Genomic DNA, 20,634 nt, shown 5'->3' with positions numbered 1-20,634 from the left:
AGGAAAGCTCTGCAGGAGCAGCGTGGTCCTGCAGCTGTGCTCCAGGGAGGATGGGCAGCACCTCCATCCGTCCACCCATCCATCCCAAAACCACCCCAAAGCCTGCCAGTGCACTCCATCCATCCACAGTCCCACCAGAGCAGTGCCCTGCCAAAACCAGGGAGAAAAGGGGCCCTGGATCTGGATCAGTGCCCATGCACAGGGAAGGGCCCAGGTGCCACCAGCACCCCTCACCGAGGGCACCCCACTGGGTGCAAAGCCAGGTTTACATCACAATCACAATAAGCAAAGCCTGAAGTTATCCCAGCTCAGCTGATCCCAGAGCAGCACAAGCCCCTGGCTGATGCCCACTCCAGGATCTGCATCCCAGAGCAACTCCTCACCTTCCAGGGACACACAGCCCAGCGTGGGGCTTGGCATTCCTGTTTCCCAGCTCACTCCCTCCAGCGAGGAGTGCTTTTCATCACACTTCCCTGCCAGGAGTAAGAGCAAAGAGCAAAACCTGTGGCAATACCAGCTGATCCCACAGCTTGTTGTTATTTCCAGGCTCTGGAGTTCTTTAAAATTCATAGGGACAGCATGGAGTTTGAATAGAGGCTACCAAAATGCATCTTGAGATGCAGCAAAAAAACCCCCACACTTCCTGGAGGGGAATAGGAAACAGTCAGCACTTACAAAGAACTCTCCAGGAATTTTTTTTTTTTTTTTTAAAGGATCTTGCTTTGAAGTAGATGCTCCCAAAGAATGAGGCTTCCAGAGCTCAGCAATATTTAATGTACTGCCCCAGCAATGGATGACAATGTTGTTGTTTCAGCTATATTATAACAAAAATATTGTGGTTTTCCTGTATTCTAACAAAAGGAACTGGAGATTTACATCTCCTTCATCTCATTCCGAAGGAGCCCTCACGCCAAAAGCAGGGAAGGGAGAGACCCCACTGCGTACAAAGGGCTGCTTGGAGGGGGAGTCTCCAGTTGGGACACAAGGAAAGGCCAAAAAAAGATGAAACACCACTTGGAAAACAAAGCAAAAAAAAAGCCATTTTTCTACACCCATCAGCAACACATCCAGAGGATTAGTAACTCCAGTCCAACCCTCTGGGTTTGTGCTGTCCTGGATAAAATATCCACATTCAACAGGGAAGCATTATCTGGAATGTTTTATGGATTATAATGGAAAATTCTCCATATTCCTCAGCTTCTCCACTTGAAGAAGCTCCACCTCAACATTCCCAGAAACCCTCAGACAGCTCAAGTGCCCACGATTAAAACAATCCATTGGAAACGAGGAGACAGCTGCAATTCCCAGGAGGAGAAGGGATCAAACCTCCCTAATATTCACACCCAAATGGAATTCAACCATTCTCATTCCTCCTTTCTGAGCAACCAGATTCCATCTATGAATGGAGCCAAGCTGGGAATACAAATCCCATCTCCAACCACGATCCAGCGTCCTTCACCCACCCATCCCATGGCACGAGCACATTCCTGAAGGGAGAAAACATGGCCAGATAAGCTCATTTAAGACATTATTCCAAGGCAGTCATTCCCAGAAAATCTGCAGTTTTCCCAATATTTCCACAGAGAGGAATGCTTCCAGAAGGATTTCTAATTTTCCATTTAGGAATGGGTTGGAAAACTAAAAAAAAAAAAAAAAAAAACCCACCAAGCTGGGCAAAGCATGTCCTGACTTCCAAGGAATGAGCTGCACCTCATTCCAGGGAAAAGCCCAGGATAGGAGTAAGAAATTCCTGATATCCAAATCACCCGTGGAAAGGGAATTTGGGAGGAACAGGTTCCCTCCCAGGGATGTCCTTTGTTCCCTTCATCATAAACATAACCCTTCCACCAACTCTCTCCAGCCTCAATTTACAGAATCTCCTTTCTTTGAGGGCATAGGAGCAGAAAGAAAGGCAGTGAAAGATAATCAAATGCTTAAAAAAATTATATATAAACTTGACAAAAATAGCCTTAATTTAAAAAAAAAAATCAAAACTTGAACACGCCAGAGAAAGAGTAAAAAAAGGAATCAAAACTTGAACATGCCAGAGAAAGAGCAAACAAGCTGGAGTAAAGTAAAAGCTACGTACCCACAAATGCATCAAAAAATGATAAATGCAGCTTTTGGCTCATTTTTAGTCACTTACCAAAGGAATACCTGCAAAACAAAAGGAAGAAAAGGCAAAAGAATTAAAATTGGGCTTGATAAATTCAAGGAATCGACGTCCTGTGTTAGTTTTGTTCCTCACTTTAAACCTTCGGAGTTTCAAAACGCTGTCAAGGAGGACAGAAAAGTCCTGAATCGCATAAAATGTAACACAAACGGGGAAATGCTGCTGCCTGGAAATGGAAAAAGAGCAAATTCCCAACTTTTTGGGCTAGTCAGCACTCCAAGGGATTGCCCCCCTTCTTTGCATAAAGCAGCAGACACAGAAGGGACCCCCCTGCCCCAAATCCCACCAGGTCTGGGCTTGCCAAGAGCTGCTCCTGGTTTTCCCACTGGAATTCCCTTCAGCCTCAGCTGCAGCAGGGTGACTTCCTGTAAGATCACCAATTCTGATTAAAACTGACTTTTAATCCTAGCATTGAGCAAGTTTTAAGATGTTCTCCTTCAACTTGTGTTTATTCCCAGCATGGCTTCAATCCCACATCAGGCCTTTATTATTTGTATCTGCAGCATATTAAACTAACCCAAAAATCCAAAAAAAACCCCCCCAAAACTAAAAACCACCCCAGGTTTGAAAGATTTTCAGAAGGATTCGCTGTTACTGAAGATGCCCTGAGTAAGCGCGTTCGTTTTGTACTCACGCACAGTTTGATTCACTCTAAAACCCAACAATCTCAGTATTTTGCACCATATTTAGCAACAATTTCCTACAGATTTGCTGATGTACAAAGACACCTTGCTATTGCAGGCTAATTTGTAGTTTTGTTAATAATAAAAGCAGCTTTTTGTAAAGCTCTCTGCCGTTAAGGGAGCCTCGCTTTGCTGATCTCCACCACGCTCGTGGTGCCGCTCAACACCAACTCAGAGGAATTATTCTCATTTCTTGGCAGAAGTTAAGAACCCCCTGAGGCTCATTTAAAACACACACACCCCACACCCCCCCCCCCCAAATGAGGAATTAATAAAATATTGTATTTTGCTGAACCACATGAAGTTTTCTGACGTGTGTCTGGCGCTGATTACATCAATCCAGGCTCCCGGCCTTGTCATGTGATGACAGGCAAACACTTGTGGATTTATTCCTCTCAAGAAGCCTGCGAGACAAACGCCAAGGAAACCAAACCAAAGGGCCCACTCCGAATCCATAAAAGCAGCAGGAATTCTTGCAGGGATTTCTTAGTTTTTTAATAGGTACAAGCAGGGCAGGTACCCAATTCCCCCACATTTCAGGTTGGGGTTCTGACCTTAATCACCAGTTTTCCTTTTCAAGGTGCTCTGTCAGGAGCTAGCAGAAATATTTCTTGTAACAATGTGGTTTTTTCACTTGTGCCTCAGCATTTGAAACATTCCCAACAGATAATGACAAGGAAAAACATGGATTTGATTTTGCAGGCTTGGGGGTAAACTTCACCAGTGGAACTTTTGATCTGCACGTCGTCAGAGCCAGAAATTCTGCTGATTCCAAGCCTGCTCCACTTGGATTGCCTAAATCAAATTAAAAAGTGATGCCATGGCTGTTTTCTGCTGGGAGAGACAACATTTCTAGGCCTGACTTGCCAGGGGAGGCAAATCCACATCCCACTTAGCCCAGATCAGCTGGGAATCATAAACATCATCTAATATTTGAGTTAAATGGTTTTCACCACCTTGTCCTGCTGATTAATTCTAGCTCCAGTATATTCCTGGAAAGCAAAATCTGAGAGCAAAACATGGTTTGAACCCCATTATTCCCAAGGAAAACACATCCTGCTGGCAAGAATTTGAGGACACGGCTCCACAAGAGCTTCCAGGGATCAGGAATTCCCAAACTCAGCCCGCACAAAATGCCACCTTTTCCAGAGAATGCCTTTTTTCCTGCATGCAAAGCATGTGGGATGATGGCTTTTATTTGCTGAAGGAGGAGGAGGAGCTCATCAGCCAGACTTGCCCCATAAATTTACATTTCCTTCTCCACTCAGCCACCCCAGAGCTGCCCAGGTTATTTAATGCAGGGGTTGTTTGTGACAGGGCTTCCTCTAAGGCTGGAAAACATTCCTGAAACAATATTCCAAATGGAGTCGATTAAAAATAGGATAGAACAGGCAGGCTTTACCTTTACATCTATGGAAGTTCTGAGGAAAATCCAGCTGTATTTGTAATAAAAACGGAGTAAAACCGGTCCCACCCACCCCAGCAGTGCCCAACACCACGAGCTGCTTCCAACTAAATTTCCACAGGCAGGAGAATTCCCTGCTGCATCCCTAAATCTGCAGCTGGTGTTAACAGCTCCCATTGCTGTTCTCCACAGAGAACATCCTCCATGGAACGTGAACCCAGATGTCAACTTCCATCTCCATCAGGAATCCCTCTCCTTTCTCTGGGCTCTGGAACCTGGGATGAGGGAAAAGTTACTTGGGTACAGGAATATTTCCTATTTTCCATCAGGATTTGCTTCCCAAAAGGAGGCTTCCAGGAAATCTCCACAAGCTGGGAGCACCACTGTGAGGTATCCCATCCCTGGGAAGGTGGGAATGTGGCATTTTTAACTATCCAGATCTTCCCTGTGGCAGGGAGGGAAGGAAGCGGGGGATCATCTCCCCTGGAGCAGCCTCAGGCCACAGCAGGCAACCAAATGGACACACACAGCTGCAGCTTCCTTCCAAAATTCCAGCAACAGGGAAAGCTGGATGAGCCACCTGCCACGAAGCCAGCACGGTGTTCAAAAGGGTGAAGCCATGGAAGTACAGAAAACGTGGGAAATGCACCTGTCCTGGGACAGGACTGCGTGAGGAGCACCTCAGCCAGAGGCCTGGCCAAGCAGAAACTGAGATTCCCCTCCCTCTCCAGGGATGCAGCCTGGGGCTGTTCCACAGGGACATTTAGGAGGCTTTTCCTTATGCCTAACCTGGATCTTCCTTCCCATCACACAAACCAGCAGCTTCTTGTCCTGTCCACAGGGAGACAGGACAGAGAGCAGAATCCTGGGATGGTTTGGGGTGGAAAAACCTCACAGCTCATCCAGTGCCACCCCTGCCATGGGCAGGGACACCTTCCACTGTCCCAGGCTGCTCCAAGCCCCATCCAACCTGGCCTGGAACAATTCCAGGGATGACTCCACAACCCCTCTGGGCACTCTGTGCCAGTGTTCCAACATCTCTGCTTCTTTCACACAACTGATCTCTGTCTCCTTTCCCACTCTTCCTTTCCCTCAGCTCCTTCAGCTTCTCCCCCCTGTGCCACAGCTTGAGCCTCTCCTGCGCCCAGCCTGGGGCCACAGCCCCTTCCAGAGCAAAGGGACACCCAGACGCTGCCACTTCCCTGGCTCTGAGGAGTGGAAAAGCTCATCCACAGCTTCCAAAAGTTACTGAAAGCTTGCTGGAAAACCACAATATACCAACCAAATTAAAGCTGTAAACACTTAGGATGGAAAACCACCCGTTTTTCTTCCCTGGGACCTGGGGATCCACTTCCCCAGCCCAGTTGGGAAACATGGCTGGCAAGAGACAGCAAATCCATCAAAATGAGATCCAGGATTAGCCTGGTGCACCATTAATTTCAGAACATCATTAACTTAAAAGTGTGGGGGTAAGAAACCTTTCTGACAGCTGGTTCTGGTCCCTGCCAAGCCTTCAGCACTGCACAGCCGTGGTGGGGGGAGGAAATCAGCTGGAATGGGAGCAAATGAAACCAGTCTGGTTTCTGGATTCACTTTCTTGTGGTCACAGAGCTCTAAAAGCTGGGATTCTGTGCTCTGTAATTACAACATCCACATTTAAATGGGAGGAACGGGGCTAACATTAAAAATAAAGGAGGAGGAGAAGGAGGAGGAGAAGGTTTGCTCCTCGGTGCTGGGAAAGGTGCCTGGGCAGGGCTGGAGCCAAGCAGGGGATGCGGAATGGGATGTCCCATCCTGTGCATCCACTTGGCTCTTCCCAAAGCGCCACATTGTACTCCCCTGGCAAAGGCCTGATCAGGAGACCAAATGGGAATTATCCAGCTGAGCCCCAGCACTCACCAACTCTGCCCACACTCGTTTCCAAAGTCAAAAAATGATTCCAAACCCTGGCTTAGGTGACTGCACAATTTGTCAGACTCCAGCGGGGTTTGCTTTGGTAAAATCCTGCCAGTGCCAAAAGCAGATGCTGAAGTGGCAGCCTTGGGAATCCTGCTCTGAGCTGCTCCTTAAGCTGGACACTGAGCCCAGGGGAAGGGGAGAATGGGAACAGGCAGCAGGAAGAGGACCCCAGGCTGCCAAACCAGGGCGTGCCCAGAAGCAGGAGCACAACTGGACACAGACCCTGATGGAAAACCACAGGATCAGCATCAGCCTGGACACATTCAGGACCTGGAACAAGTGGGAATCACCTCTTGAGCACTGCTATGATCCTACTGTACCAGCAGAAAGGCTCTGCAGGTAAAACCCCAGGAAAACAGGATGTGAGTAATTCCTTGATTAAAAAAAAGAATCCTTTAATTGCACTAATGAATCTCTCTGGGGTTGGCCCCTGCTGCCAAGCACTCTGCAGACTGAGATTCCCCAGTGCCACCTACACTTACCTCACACATTTCTAGGTCTCCAGGACTAATCCAGCCATGGATCACCTCCTCCTGCCCATCCACTTGGAATTCCAGCTGAGCAGATCCCACCTGGCCCCTCTCAAGGACTGCTCCTACTCCAACCCCAGGCGCAGGGAGGGGAAAACCTTCCCCATGCTGGGAGGGGGGGAAAACACTCCATGATTCATTTCTGCCATCAGCCACAATTAAATTTTCATCTCTCACCCCAAATATGGTTCTCATTAGCTTCATTAGCTCCCGGTTGTACTGCAAGGCAACGGTGTCACATGGAATTAATCTTTGTTTTCATTAATGTGTCATCTCCAGCGCTCAGGGCTGCTCGCAGCATTCTTTGAAACCGATCCCTTCCCTCTCTTCTGGGCAAGGAGGAAGCGCCAAAAAGCAGCTTCCTGGGCAGGAAGGATGACCCCCTGAGATCCTGCAAGGCTGGCTTTACGCTTCCAGAGATAATCTTTGCTTGCTGGGGACGGAGGGAGGGCAGCTCAGAGCAGAAGGGATGCGAGGCTGCAAGCCACAATAACAAAGAAATTCCTGAGCTTCCCTGCCAAGGCCTGATAAAGGAGCAAGATATTCTAACTTTTCTTCTTGTTGTTGTCATTGGGGTATTTTGGAGAGCTGGGAAAATAAAGCCAGGCTGCAAAAAGGGTTCTGGGTAAAGACTTATTTGCAAGGCCCTAAAAACCTCCAAATTACTCCAATTTAGCCCAGGCACCAAGGTGATATTGGTTAATGAGATTTATCTAAAGATATTTCTTTTTAATACCCAAAACTGGACACTGGACTCAGGCATGATGTGAATTTCTGCTTCCACTTCCAACCTGAATGGAAAGCTGGTCTCAGTTAAGAATTCCAGTCCCTCAGTACAAGCTTGTATCACTTCCAGACAGGCTGATAAAGCAGGATAGAGACTGATGGGAAGCCCTTGCCAAGGTCACTCAGTCAAGCACAGCTGAGAGATCCACTCCCACCTGTGCTGTGATCTCAGAGAATCCCACATGTCCTGACAAAACCCAGGACACCCAGGTTCCTACTCCTTCCTTGCCCAGCTCCTGATTCTTCAGTGTCTGACAAAAAGTCTTCCTGAATTATCCACACTGCTTAAAAAGCCAGCACAGCTCCAGAGGGGATCCACTGATCCCTGCTGCAGCTGGATTGGGCTGCTGGGAGCTCCAAGGGGGATTCTCTCATCTGCTGGTCAGGACAGGGCTCCTCCAGGCCAGAGGAGGCCACCAGGATGGTCAGAGGGATGGAGCTGCTCTGCTGGGAGCAACAGCTGGGACAGTTGGGATTGTTCTGCCTGGAGAACTTCAGGGTGACCTAACTGTGACCTTGCAGGACCTGAAGGGAGCCTGCAAGAAAGATGGAGAAAGGATTTGCAAGGAATGGAGGGACAGGACAAGCAGGAATGGCTTCGAACTGTCAGAGGGCAAGGTTAGGTGGGATACTGGGAAGGAATTCCTGGCTGGGAGGGTGGGCAGGCCCTGGCACAGGGTGCCCATAGAAGCTGGGGCTGCCCCTGGATCCCTGGAAGTGTCCAAGGTCAGGCTGGACAGGGCTTGGAGCACCCTGGGACAGTGGAAGGTGTCCCTGCCCATGGCAGGGGTGGAATGGGATGAGCTTTACGGTCCCTCCAACCCAGTCCATTCCAGGATGATTCTGTTCACGCTCTTGTGCCCTCACCATCAAAGAGTCACAAACCAACACGCTTAAAAGTGGGAATGCTTTGCCTAATCCAGCCCCAATTCACACCCTGGCTGCTTTCCAACTTGGAATGAGAAACTCAAAGATCTGTCTCCAACCTTTACTGGGCTGGATCACTCTGGATAAACACCCTTTAGTCTCAGAACCCAAAGGTGTAGAAAATAAGAAGAAAGAACATGGGAAGAGGCTCACTGAATGGCCACTAGCAGCTTCCTGGAGAGGGAAAACACTCCCTGAGCACCTCCTGAGCTCCAGCAGCCACTGGAGCTCAGCCTGACCCAGCCCCCAGCACACCCTAATTAAACCCTGAATGGGTCAAGTGCTTTTTAATGAGACAAACCCCACTAGCCCTCCACCACACACCAGCCTTTCCTCTTTCTCTGCTGCAGATGAACTTCTAATCACAGTCATTTAATTGCAATTAAATCACCTGCCTCAGAGAGAAGCCTCATCCTTCCATATGAAACTCCCAAGCTGTTCTGTTCCAGCAGCTAAAGATGAAAAACCACCAGGAAGTTGTGGAGCATCTCCTCCCCTCTGTGCAACTTTCGGGCTTCAAAGGCCACAGAAGCTCTGTTTCATATTCCTTGCAGGAAAAAAAAAGGTGCTGCTTGGTCTCACTTGACCCTAAATACCTGCTGGCAGTAGCTGCACCACCCTTTCCCACAAGGGAAGAACACACTGAAAAGAACCTCTTTTTGTAGCCACCTCATGCTATAACATTTTATTTATTGCCTTGTTTAACTTACTCCCTTGAGCTCCTGTAACTCCACCAGAATCATGAACGAAAATAAAGGCAACACCATTTAAAATCCCACAATTCCAGCTTTTTTTTTTTTGTTGGTTTTTTTTTTTAAATCTCTGCTGTCTGACAACGGGCAATGAGCTTTGGGAAATGACCCAACACAACAACCCAGGGAAAGGAAGGGGTTTCAGATGCCAGTTGGAAGTGCTGGAAGGGAGGAAACAACAGCAGAAGAAACAGGAGATCGGTGGCAGAGTAGCTGAAAAGTTTGTTTCTATAAGAAAATGTAATAGCTCTCTGGAGACACCTTACTGGGGGATAAAAGTGAATTTATTCCAGAATTACTAAGTCACTTTAGAAGTGCATTAGTGCTTCTGCAACAAAGCTGATTTAACTCCTGCTGGAAGCCTCTCCCACAGAGCTTGTCCTGCCACAGGACAATGCCCATCCTCACAAACACAGATCCCACAGGGAAAGAAGCCTCAAATGGAGGCTTCACAGGGCCACCTGCAACAGGGATTTTGATTAAACCAAGGGGCAGCTTTTCCCACATCCTTGTTCAAATGGATGAAAATCCATTATAGGAATATTCAGAAGGGAGGAAGTGGGAGAAAGGCAAAGCCTTTTGTATGGGACCAGTGGAGCTGTGCTCTGGACAAGCTGGATTTGCAGGCTGCAAAGTGGATGTTGGAACTATGAGGAATTCCAACAAAACTCTTTTAAAACATCTTTAAACAGCTTCTACTCTACTCAACCTGGGACCACTATCACTTTACTCCTATTTTACTAGTGCAGAAATGACAGGAATAATCGAGGTTAAAACGAACATCACGATTCAGCACTCCACCCAACGGGTCAGATAGGAAATATTCTTTGCCCTGGCAGATTTTGAGACTCTTGACGGTCTCCTACTTCAAAAGGAAAAAGTTTAAAAGTGGCAGATGGGGATAAAAGAAAAATACACCCCAGTATTTTAAGCTGGACACACTGAGTGTGACCCCATCACACGGGTGGCCTTGACCCCAAACACACCCGGGTCTAGTCCAAGCAGACCCACAGCTGTTTTGGGAAACACTGCGCCCAGAAGGACAAAACCTGCCCAGTTTGAAGGTGGAGAGCACTGGGAATCTTGACCCCACACTTCCCAGGCACCAAAATAAATTCATTTCTCCACAAGGTCACTTAATTTTGAGACCCACCGAGGTGCATCTTATTGCAGACTGTTCAGAGTGGAAGACAACAAACTGGCAAAGTCAAGGGCAACAAACTGGGCCCGGTTCTTGGGATTTTACGTTGCCAAAAGAATCCTTACCCTTCAAACCCCACTACAAACAGCTCACAGGAGCAGTTTTCCTGGGGGGTTTAACACCCTCCAAGCCCTCAGCTGCTCCTGGCTGTGCTGTCCTCAGGCTCATGGATATTCCCCAGCTGCCAGGTGGGGCCAGGGCAGGCAGGGAGCGTGTCCTGCCCTTCAAAGGAGACACTTTGCTCTTCCAAAGCTTCCCCTGGCTGAGCCCAAGCCAGCTGGGCAGCAGTTGAAAGAGCTGCTCCTTCAGCAGCGCCCAGGGTCTGGGGACTGCAGCCCAAAACAAATAGGGACATTTACAATTAAAATAGACAAAAAGGCGATAAAAGGAATAAATTGTTCCTCACTGGCCTGAAGAGGAGAGCTCTATTCCTGCTTAGCATGCTGGATCTTCCCTGGACTGGCTTCCCAGGCAAGCTCAGCTGAAGGTTTTGGTGGATGGGAGAGCCCATGGGGCTGGCTCAGAGCAGCCCACACTGGCCAGTGAACAGGGACAGCAAGATTTTGTACAAAAACTCAAAATAATGTGGCCACAGGAGGAAGTTCTTCCTCATTTCAGGCACCTCTCTGCTGAGCTGCCTCATCACTCCTGTCAGGAATGCCTGACATTGTCCTTTCCAGGAGAGCTGTGGTCTCCTGCAGGTGCTTCAGAGAAGCAACAGAACTCATCAAAACCTCTCAATCTGCCCCAAACTGGGAGCAGGACAACTAAAGGACCATCTAACCCCACCTACAAACCAGTGTGAGACAGGAATTTTAAAGCCAGCCTTTGTTTTAAGGCCAGCCTAAGCTCTAAGGCCAATGCTGCCCACCCACCAGCAGATTTTGGGTACTCTGAGCTCACCCCTTTCCACCACCACAATTCCTGAGGGACAGGGAGAATTCAGGGAATCCTGCTTTGCTCATTCCCTGCACTGGAAGCACCCAGCATCCCCCTCTCCAGAGAATTCCATGTCACACCACATGCACAACAGGAATAATCTGGGTCTGGCCACCCAGCGACCCATTCCAGAGGATCTGATGAAAAATGAGGCTGCAGCTGAAGGAGCTGGGCTGCTTTGATTCTTCTCCCTCCCAACAGCCACCTCATTTCCTGTTTAATATAGGATATTAAGAGGAAATGAAGCTGAGGGAACATCCCCACTCCCCCCTTTTCTCTCTTACCCCTTTCCCAGAAGATCCCAACCCAATCCCTGGAGCACCAGGCTAGATTTCACCCCCCAAATTTCAAGGAGAAAGGGGGCGGGGGGGAGGGAATCCAGCCTTATCTCAACTATCAAGAGTCAATTCCTTTCAACCACAACAGGCAAACTCCAGGCTCCATGTGCATTCCTGCCAGGCAGATCATTGTCTTGGAGCTGGGAAGAGACCCAAAATTCATCCCTGAGCTTCCACCCTGCTCAGGAAGAGGGGTTTGGACACGGTCTGGTGGAAGAGAGGAGAAGGCTCCCCTCTGTATCCACCACCTTTCTCCTCTTCCTGGAAAAAGGTGCCAAAAAAGCCACTCCAAGTTCACCAGGCACACCTGGAATTCTTCTGGTAAAACCTCGGGAGCTCTGCAGGACTGCCAGAGGAGACACCACCCCCTGTGCCAGGAGAAGTGGGAGCAGAGGACCAGCACTGCACACACTGCTCAAATACATGGAAAACACATCCCAGGTGGAGCTTTTTATTAAAAATAAAACTCTCAGAACTCTACAGCACCAGCACAAAGAGCTCTCCAGAGAGCTGTGGGCACTAATGAAGAGAGCCTGTCTTAATTATCCCACTGCTCCAAGAATTAACCCACCAAACCTCCAGCCTTGGAGTCACTGCAGCTCCAGCTCTCAGCTACAAAACCTTGGCAGCTTCAGGGGGAGGTTGTTGGGATTTTTATTTTCCCCCCTTCCAAACAGAAACACAAAGAGGAAGAAGTCAAGGATCACATCCAGATTGCTCTGCTACAGCAGAGGCTCCTGTATCCCTGGAAACCAGAGCAGGATGATGCTTGAATTCCTGCCCTTTAGCATTAAAACATCCAGAAAACAGACAAGCAGCTCTGGAACAATCTGGAAACAGGCAATGGAAAACCATCCACCAAGTTATTTTTCCAGCTCTCTGGCTTGGTTTCACAGCTTTAAGTTCATGCTGAGTTAAGAGCTCAGAGAATGGAGCTTTTCAGAGGCTGTTCTCCTTCACCCACTTACATTCCAGCCGGAGTAGGATGGGAATGAACAGGACAGCACACCCAAATCCTTAAAACCAAATCCACTGAGCCCATCTGTGGAAAAGGTGTCCTGCTGTAGAGCCAGAAAATTTGGGAAGAACATCCCTGGGCACCTCTTCACAGCAGAGCCTTTTCCCTCTGCAAAGGCCCCACATCACCTCAGCTGCAGGCAAAGAGGTCACCTAAAGGACCTCTTTGGAAGGGTTTTATTAAGGGCACATCCTCTTTCAACGAATGTATTTGGGGTTTTCACAAGAGCAAGGACAACCCACACCCTTTATTTTTGCACCGCAGCCCTGCCCTGCAGCAAGGTGATTTACAGGGTGTCAGGGTTTCTCCTCCCCCCCCCCCAACAAGCTTTCTGTACTTATTCTGAAATACAGAATTCCAGCTCTTTTCTGGACAGAGCTGAAAACTGAGAAACCATCCTAAAAGTAATTATTGACGGAATTCTCTTGCAGCAGCCACGAGGGGAAGCACTGCACAGCTGGGATGACACAGCATGGAATGTTATGGAATAACCTCAGTGGGAAGGGAGCCACGAGGATCATCAAATCCAATCCTGCAGGCAACTGACAGAGGAGAAATCAGGGTGGATAGCCCAGGTAAGACAGAGCTGGGAGACGCCCATAAATAATTTGTGCCAGGTGCTGTCCTTATCTCACATTCCTACATGGATAAGCTGGCGAGGAGCAATGTTAAGATCTTGGATTTCCAACCTTCCAGGGTATGGGAGGATGCAGAGGGTCAGGCCATGGCAGAGCTGCTGTTTGGGGCAGTTGTGGAGAGCCACGAACCATTGTCTGCCCAAAGAACTGAGCGTGCCTGGAACAGCTCCAGGGTCCTCAGCACAGGAAGGAATCGTTGGAGCAACTCCAGAGCTGCTCCCAGGGCTGGAGCCACGCTGGGAGAGCTGAGGGTGCTCACCTGGAGGAAACTCCAGGGAGACCTCAGAGCCCCTTCCAGGGCCTAAAGGGGCTCCAGGAGAGCTGGAGAGTGACTTGGGACAAGGCATGGAGGGAATGGAACCTTCCAATGCTCCAAACAGAACACGAAAATCAATGTGGACCACAAACAGCACGAGGGAAAAGCAAAATAAGAGGGATTGAGAACCCACCAGATCTGTCCAACGTTGACCAAGGAGAGGTAGAGCAGCCACAGCAGGGACATGAGGACCATGTTGGCACAGCCAGTCAGCAGCACAAAGGCTGCCACTGCCAGGCCAGCCAGGGCCAGGCAATCCAGGGTGCTGTCCATGTCAGACCAGTCCAGGAACCAGATGAGCGTGGGTGCGTAGCTCAAGGCATCCAGGCCCACCTTCCCTTTGAAGTACTTCTTGACATCCTGCAGGTAGAGCTTGCAGGGGAGCAGCCCCTTCTCTCCTATCAGCTGCTTGTTCTGGTGGAACGCCACCAGGAAGGCCACGACTGCAGGAAAACAAGGAGAGGGGAAAATGCGTTAGGAATCACCCAGGATGAGGGATGTGTTTTGAATCCAGAGTTACAGAAGCAATTCGTGGAAGGAATTCATTCACAAACCCTCATCTCCAACAGTGCTCAAGCAGAAGGTTCCCTGCTCATGGCAGGGGGTGCACCTGGATGATCTTTAAGGTCCCTTCCAACCCAAAGCACTCCAGGATCCCATGGTTTCTATAAACCGTAATGCAGAAGGCAAAGGAACTCTGTACATCCTCTCTTGGCTTTGGAGGAGAGCAGATCTCCATCTTTATGTAACACTTCCTGGGCATCTATCACGGACCGGAATCTTTTCCTTATATTAAAAACACTTCATATTTCAAATTATTGCTAATGAGACATTTTAAACTCATACACCCCATTAAAGAGGTGTTCACAGAATCCCACAATAGTTTGGGTGGGAAGGGATCTTAGAGATCCTCTCATCCCACCCCTGCCATGGCAGGGACACCTCCCACTGTCCCAGGCTGCTCCAAGCCCCAATGTCCAGCCTGGCCTTGGACACTGCCAGGGATCCAGGGGCAGCCCCAGCTTCTCTGGGCACCCTGTGCCAGGGCCTCGCCACCCTCACAGGGAACAATTCCTGCCCAATATCCCATCTCTCCCTGCCCTCTGGCAGTGGGAAGCCATTCCCTGTGTTCTGTCCCTCCATCCCTCCTCCCAAGTCCCTCTGCAGCTCTCCTGGAGCCCCTTTAGGCCCTGGAAGGGGCTCTGAGCTCTCCCTGGAGTTTCCTCCAGGTGAACACCCCCAGCTCTCCCAGCGTGGCTCCAGCCCTGGGAGCAGTTCTGGAGTTGCTCCAACGATTCCTTCCTGTGCTGAGGACCCTGGAGCTGTTCCAGGCACGCTCAGTTCTTTGGGCAGACAATGGTTCGTGGCTCTCCACAACTGCCCCAAACAGCAGCTCTGCCATGGCCTGACCCTCTGCATCCTCCCATACCCTGGAAGGTTGGAAATCCAAAATCTTAACATCTTCCCATCCCCTGAATTCCCACTTTCCCACGTCACTACAGATGTCCCGTTTATAGTGTCTCTGCTCCTGCCCTGGACTATCTTAGACCAGCCAGATGCTTTTTTTAACAGCACATCAGCAATTTAATTACAGATCTTTTGATGGCCTACAGAGAAAGTTGGGCAGTTTTTAGGGATTATCTCATATTTTAGGCATCTCCTGCAGTTACCAATTTGCAGTTTGTAACTCCAGTAATCTCCACATCTCAGGGAAAAAAAAAAAAAACCCGTAATGAGCAAGGCCAACATTTCCTGATTAGGCTGCATCCACTAATTTACCCATCCTTCAAACATTATCCAAACACCAGCCATGTCACGGGCAGCAGCACCAGAGCTCTTGCAAAAGGCTGATTTGTTCCCTTCCCCAATGCTCCCTGGTTAATGATCAAATCTGTTTCCTTGCTTATCTCAATGCTGGCATTCTGCAAACAACAATCCTGGTGTTCATCTGGTGTCTCGAACTGGGAGCGCTGGGGGAGAGCCTGTGTGAAATCAGAGCCCAAATTCCCATTTCTTTGAAGTCTGGAGCAGCAACCCAAAGTCTGCAGCCCCAGGGAATCCAACTGAAAGTCCCATTCCCCAGACAAAGGTCTCCAGTGGGTTCCACTTAATCCACTTAACACTCCCCCAGCTCTCAGCACACAGCCATGGATTTTATTCTCATTTTAAAACCACTAAAAGTCATCATCCAACACACAGCAGAGGTCACTGCAAGGGTTCCCTTTGATTCCAGCAGATCCTGAACCCCAGGGATGACACAATAAAGTTGGGAGTTAATTGGTTGTGTCTCTTCCCATCCATCTTTTATACACAGTGAATAATTTTACAAATAAAAGACATTTTTATTCAATTATTTTATTCAATTATGGACAGGGAGAGACATGAGAAAAACTGATGCCAACACTACAGGATCAGTTCTGGAGCACAGGTTAAGTGTTTTCTATTTTATTCATATTTTCTACCAACACTCAGCTCAGCACAACTGTGTAATCAGAAAGCCTGACATGAAACCAGCAGAAATATAATTGAAATATAATTCTTCTGAGCTTTAGACAGCTTAATAGCTTCATTTCTGGCTAAAAAAAAAAGCCAAGAAAAGGCCAGTTCTGCCTTAAAACTCCATGGCTTGATTTCCCATGATTAGCACTGCAATTTGCTGCACAGTTTTCCAAAAGTGCTAATCAAATTCACCTCTAAATGCTCCAGAATTGCTGCCCCAACCCATAAGAAGTACTGAGCAGGTTTTTGCCTAAAAAAGTCTAAATTAGACCCCTGCACTGTATGCCAGACAAACAAGGAAAAGGTAAATTAGGAAAAACAAACGCCAGCAATTCCAGCAAAGTCCACATGGTACAGACAAAACCGTGCTCAGCCTCCCTGAGCCTGCAGGCAGCAAACACAGCACTGGAGCTGCCATGAAATGCACATTTTAGGATGGCCCAGCTCAGGCTCCAAAGGGGTTTCCTCCCAGGACATCCATTTCCCACTGCTGGGATTTCCCACATCATCCTTTGCAGCCAAACCCCAGCAGCAGCCACCCTAATTTCGGGAGAATTCACCTCCCCCAAAGCAAATCCCACTGTTCCACCTGTGTTTGATCCATCACCTCCCAGGTGATGCTCACACACGTGCAGCATTCCCAGAGCTCCATCCCGGACCCAGCTCCCTCTCCTGGACGCTCCCCACGCTCAGTCTGCGTCTGGATGACTCCGGGCTCCCTCTTCACCCATCTCCAGCATCTTCTGGAGCACCTCCGAAGGGCTCATCCCCCAGGCAGCTCCCTCTTCCACCCACCCATCCATCCACGCCCTCCCAGCTCCCTCTCCAAGAGGTTTCCCCCTCAGGCAGCAGCTCCTGTGCTGCTGGACACAGGGAAGAGCCGAAACTGAAGACAGGGACCGCAAAGGATTTCAGCAACACAGGAGATGCCCAGATCCAGGAGGGAAAAAAGGAAGTTATTTATCAGCTTGTCATTGCTTCCTCTCCCTGAACCCCAGAGAAACTGGATCCTCAAGTTCAGTGTAGCAGGCCCTGCTCCCTTCTCCAGGAACCTTCCCTTTGACCTTGGCTTAGTCAGGGGGGGTAAAAAAGTCCCTTTTCCCCCAAAGCCTGTGCTTCTTCCTCAACCCCTATTCCAGAACCTCTCTCCCTGTGGCCTCGTGATCGGGGATTTTCCACTCTGCATCTTCCACTCCTTCCAAGGCAAACAAGCTGCTTCCACCTTGGGCACTGACTGGCACAATCACCCCTCTGCTGGGCTTGGGGCACACTGACCCACTTCCCCTCAGTCCTGGAGCTTTTCCCAGGGAGCCCGCACCCCTCCAAGCCTCCAGACCTGGCACAAGCCCCCACCACGCTTCCATCAGCCCTGGGGCCGCTCACTGCCTGTGCTTTTCATGGACACTTCCAGGATTTGGGAGCGTTCAGCCCAGGCCAGTGCCCTCTGTTCCAGCTGATCTGCCATTCCTCAGGCTGTGCAGGTGGCAGGAGTGGAGCAGCTCCGGGTCTGCCTCCCACTGCGGAGCTTTGACAGCTCACATGGGAGCTCTCCCTGCTGCCAGCTGAGCTTTACATAATATATGCAAATTATCAGGGCTGCTAATAGACCTTCCCTACTTATCCTCACCTCACAAGGTGCTTCACTGTACTTTTCCATTAACTCCCCCCTCTCCACCTTCTCCTTCCCCTCCCAGCCTCCTCTCTTCCCCCAAACCCAGCGTGTTCCTTGCTCAATCCCACATGGTACCAATAACCACCACCCAAGCGTCCCCATCCAAAAGGATTCACTCCATCCAGATTTCCCTGGCACCTCAGCTCCTTTCCCCCAGTCCAGGCTCAGCCTCTCATGGCAGGAGAATGAGCGAATCCCATTCTTCATGCTCAGGAAAGGTTTAAAGATGTGAAATCCAAAACTTTTCAGTCATATGGCTTCTTCTCTCTTCCCCCACGCCCTGTTAAAAGAAGCCTTAACTTTTCCTTAATGCCCAAACCACAAGAAGAACTGAACCAAGAGCACAGAGCTCTGCCTGAAAACCAAACAACATTTTGCACGCACACACACACAAAGTCTGCCTGGAGCAGTTTATCAAGTGCCCCTTTGACCCAAGGAGGCATTTGGACAGGCCCTGAGCTGGCTGCTGCAAGCTGAGGTTGGACTGCTGGAAAGAAGGAAGAGCAGAATATTCCTGGTATTTTCTTTATTACCAGAGAAATGAATCGAGTAAGTTCCCAATTGATGAATTCCCCTGCAAAGTCTTGCAACACAGAAGCAACAACACCAGAGCACCGAGTGAAGGGTGAAGCCAAGCACCCACAAAAAACACACAACAAAGTCCTCTGTTCTTAACACCTTTTTTGTTTTCTTGCCTTTCACAGCCAAGCTGAAGACTTTGGGGTGGTTGCTCGGGGGGTTTTGAAGTGCTCATCTCCCTGTTGCCTCCTTGTTTGAAAAGGTGTGTAAATAGAAAAAGCTTCCCTTTGGGTCCCAGGCTGTTCAAAACCACCCCAGCCTGCAGCTGGAGGATGCCCTGGGAAGATCCCTCTGCTCCAGAACAGCTCTGGGCAAGGAGCTGACTGGGAGCTTGATAACAAGAGTGGAGAAGGGAACCTTTTTCCCTTTCCAGGGGGATGCAGCTGCTCAGAAGACCCAGTGCTGACACGCTGCTGGTGCTGCACAGCCTTGCTAACGAGCACTGAGCTGAAATAAAACCTTCCAGGGCAGCAAAAGTGCCTGAAGATGTTCTCTAATCCTGACCAGGCAGGCTGAAAGCTACTGGGAGCCTTTTAATAAAACTGAGGGAAGGGAAAGCAGGGGAGATGGCAGAGAAAGAGAAGAGGAAGGACACCGGGGAGAGCCAGGAACCTACAGGAAGCCAAACCCCCCGAGAGGGCTTTAGATTTCAGATTTAGGAAGAAGGAGCATGAACCTCCCATAGCTCTAGCTCTGGGGAAAGAAAATACTATTAAACAATACATAAGGAGAAGGAAGATAAACTGGATTTAAATAATAGGTTTTATTTCAAAGCTCTTCACAGAGCCTGGCTGAGATTGGGGAGGGTGGTATCTAATTACTTCAATTTCTACAGCTGGAATCTGCTAATAGTAATCACCCAAAAAGGGCACTTAAAAATGATTTAGAAGGAGGGTGAAGGGAGCAAATACTGCACGTTTGTTGTCGAGAGCTTTGGGACCAGCTATTTACCTGTAAGAGCACTTCCAACAAGACCTCAAAGTATTTCTGTATTGCCAAAACACTGACCCCTGCCGCAGGGAACAAACACACAGGGCAAGAGCAGGACGGAAAGGCTGCAAATCCCAAACTGGCATTGGTCTGAACCTGTGCCCTGCCCAGGTGAGACCCCACTGCAGAGCTGCCTTCAGCACAGGGTTCCAGCATGGGAAGGATGTGAAACTGCTGGAACCAGTCCAGAAGAGGCACCAGGATGAGCAGAAGGATGGAGCAGCTCTGCTGGGAGAGCTGGGATTGTTCAGCCTGGAGAAGATGTCATTGTGGCCTTCCAGGACCTGAAGGAGCCATCAGGAAACATGGAGAGAGACAATTTCCAAAGGATGGAGTGCCAGGACAGTGCAGCAAGGACCCAGCCTCACAGAGCCCTTTCAGCTGGATCCACTTTCCCTGCCTTCCCACTCCTGCCAGCAGCAGGTGGGGCTGGTCTCTGACCTCCCCAAATCCTCAGATCCTCTCCCACCTCCCATCTCCAACCTGCCTCTCACAGAGCAGCTGCTTTGCCAGGGACTTCCCAGGCTCCGGCTGCTCCTGGAAAATCCCTTCCAAAGACAAAAAAAAAAAAAAAAAAAAAAAAGAGGAGAGTTGTTACAAGCAAAGGGGGTAGGGGAGAAGAGAGGGCACACCGAAGGACACTTCACACCTGCCTTGCTCTGCCTGTCCTCCTTCCACACGGGAAGATCCTCAGGGAAAACATCTCCCTTGCCTGCACCAGGCAATGACCACCTCCTTTGGGAACAGGGTGGGGGGCAGGAAGGAGGTGACAGGCCCCCAGACCACGCTTTGGGGTCACTGTACACCCCAAATCCCATTTCTCTCCATCCCATCCTTAGGATCCTGCGCTCTCCCATCCCTCCATTCCACCGAGGAGGGGGAACAACCCTCAGCTCCCAGAGGAGCTCCAATCACCAGGCAGTGCCCACTTCCCCAACACCTTAACACAAATTTCCCTCAGAGGGTTCACTGCTCAGCCCAGCAGGAAGGAAAGGGTTACACATAAAAGGGTGAAATGAAAGAAGGGGGGAAAACATCCCACGACTGAGGAATGTCAAACTGTCACAACGGCATCAGCCGTCTCCTCAGCGAGTCTGAGCCTCGGCGCGCGCGGAATCGCCGCGTCTGGGAGAAAAATCAGCTGTCACAGTAAATGCTTCCATCTCCAGAAAAAAGCCTGCAAGAGCAGCTTGGCACAGAGGCACAAAATTGTTTTCTGCTGTTTCTAA

The 20,634-nt window shown here is 49.4% G+C and overlaps 1 protein-coding gene across 3 annotated transcripts in view; it reads right to left on the bottom strand.

Annotated features, from left to right (window-relative positions):
• The window catches only part of LMF1 (lipase maturation factor 1), a 151,157-nt gene that overhangs the window by 121,529 nt on the left and 8,994 nt on the right, over positions 1 to 20,634 (bottom strand). For 2 of the 3 annotated variants that reach the window (XM_032125490.1, XM_032125488.1), the window contains 2 exons: positions 13,799 to 14,108; positions 2,147 to 2,157 (listed from right to left, as the gene is read on the bottom strand). In XM_032125490.1, coding sequence (XP_031981381.1) covers positions 2,147 to 2,157; positions 13,799 to 14,108 — 321 coding nt within the window. Of the gene's footprint in view, positions 1 to 2,089; positions 2,159 to 13,798; positions 14,109 to 20,634 lie in introns of those variants that run through there. The other variant, XM_032125489.1, reaches the window with a different exon arrangement.

The sequence above is a fragment of the Corvus moneduloides genome, chromosome 16 (genome assembly GCF_009650955.1).
Source record: "Corvus moneduloides isolate bCorMon1 chromosome 16, bCorMon1.pri, whole genome shotgun sequence".
NCBI lineage: Eukaryota > Metazoa > Chordata > Aves > Passeriformes > Corvidae > Corvus > Corvus moneduloides.
Note: the sequence above shows the minus strand (reverse complement) of the source record. Positions and strands in the feature narration are given on the sequence as shown.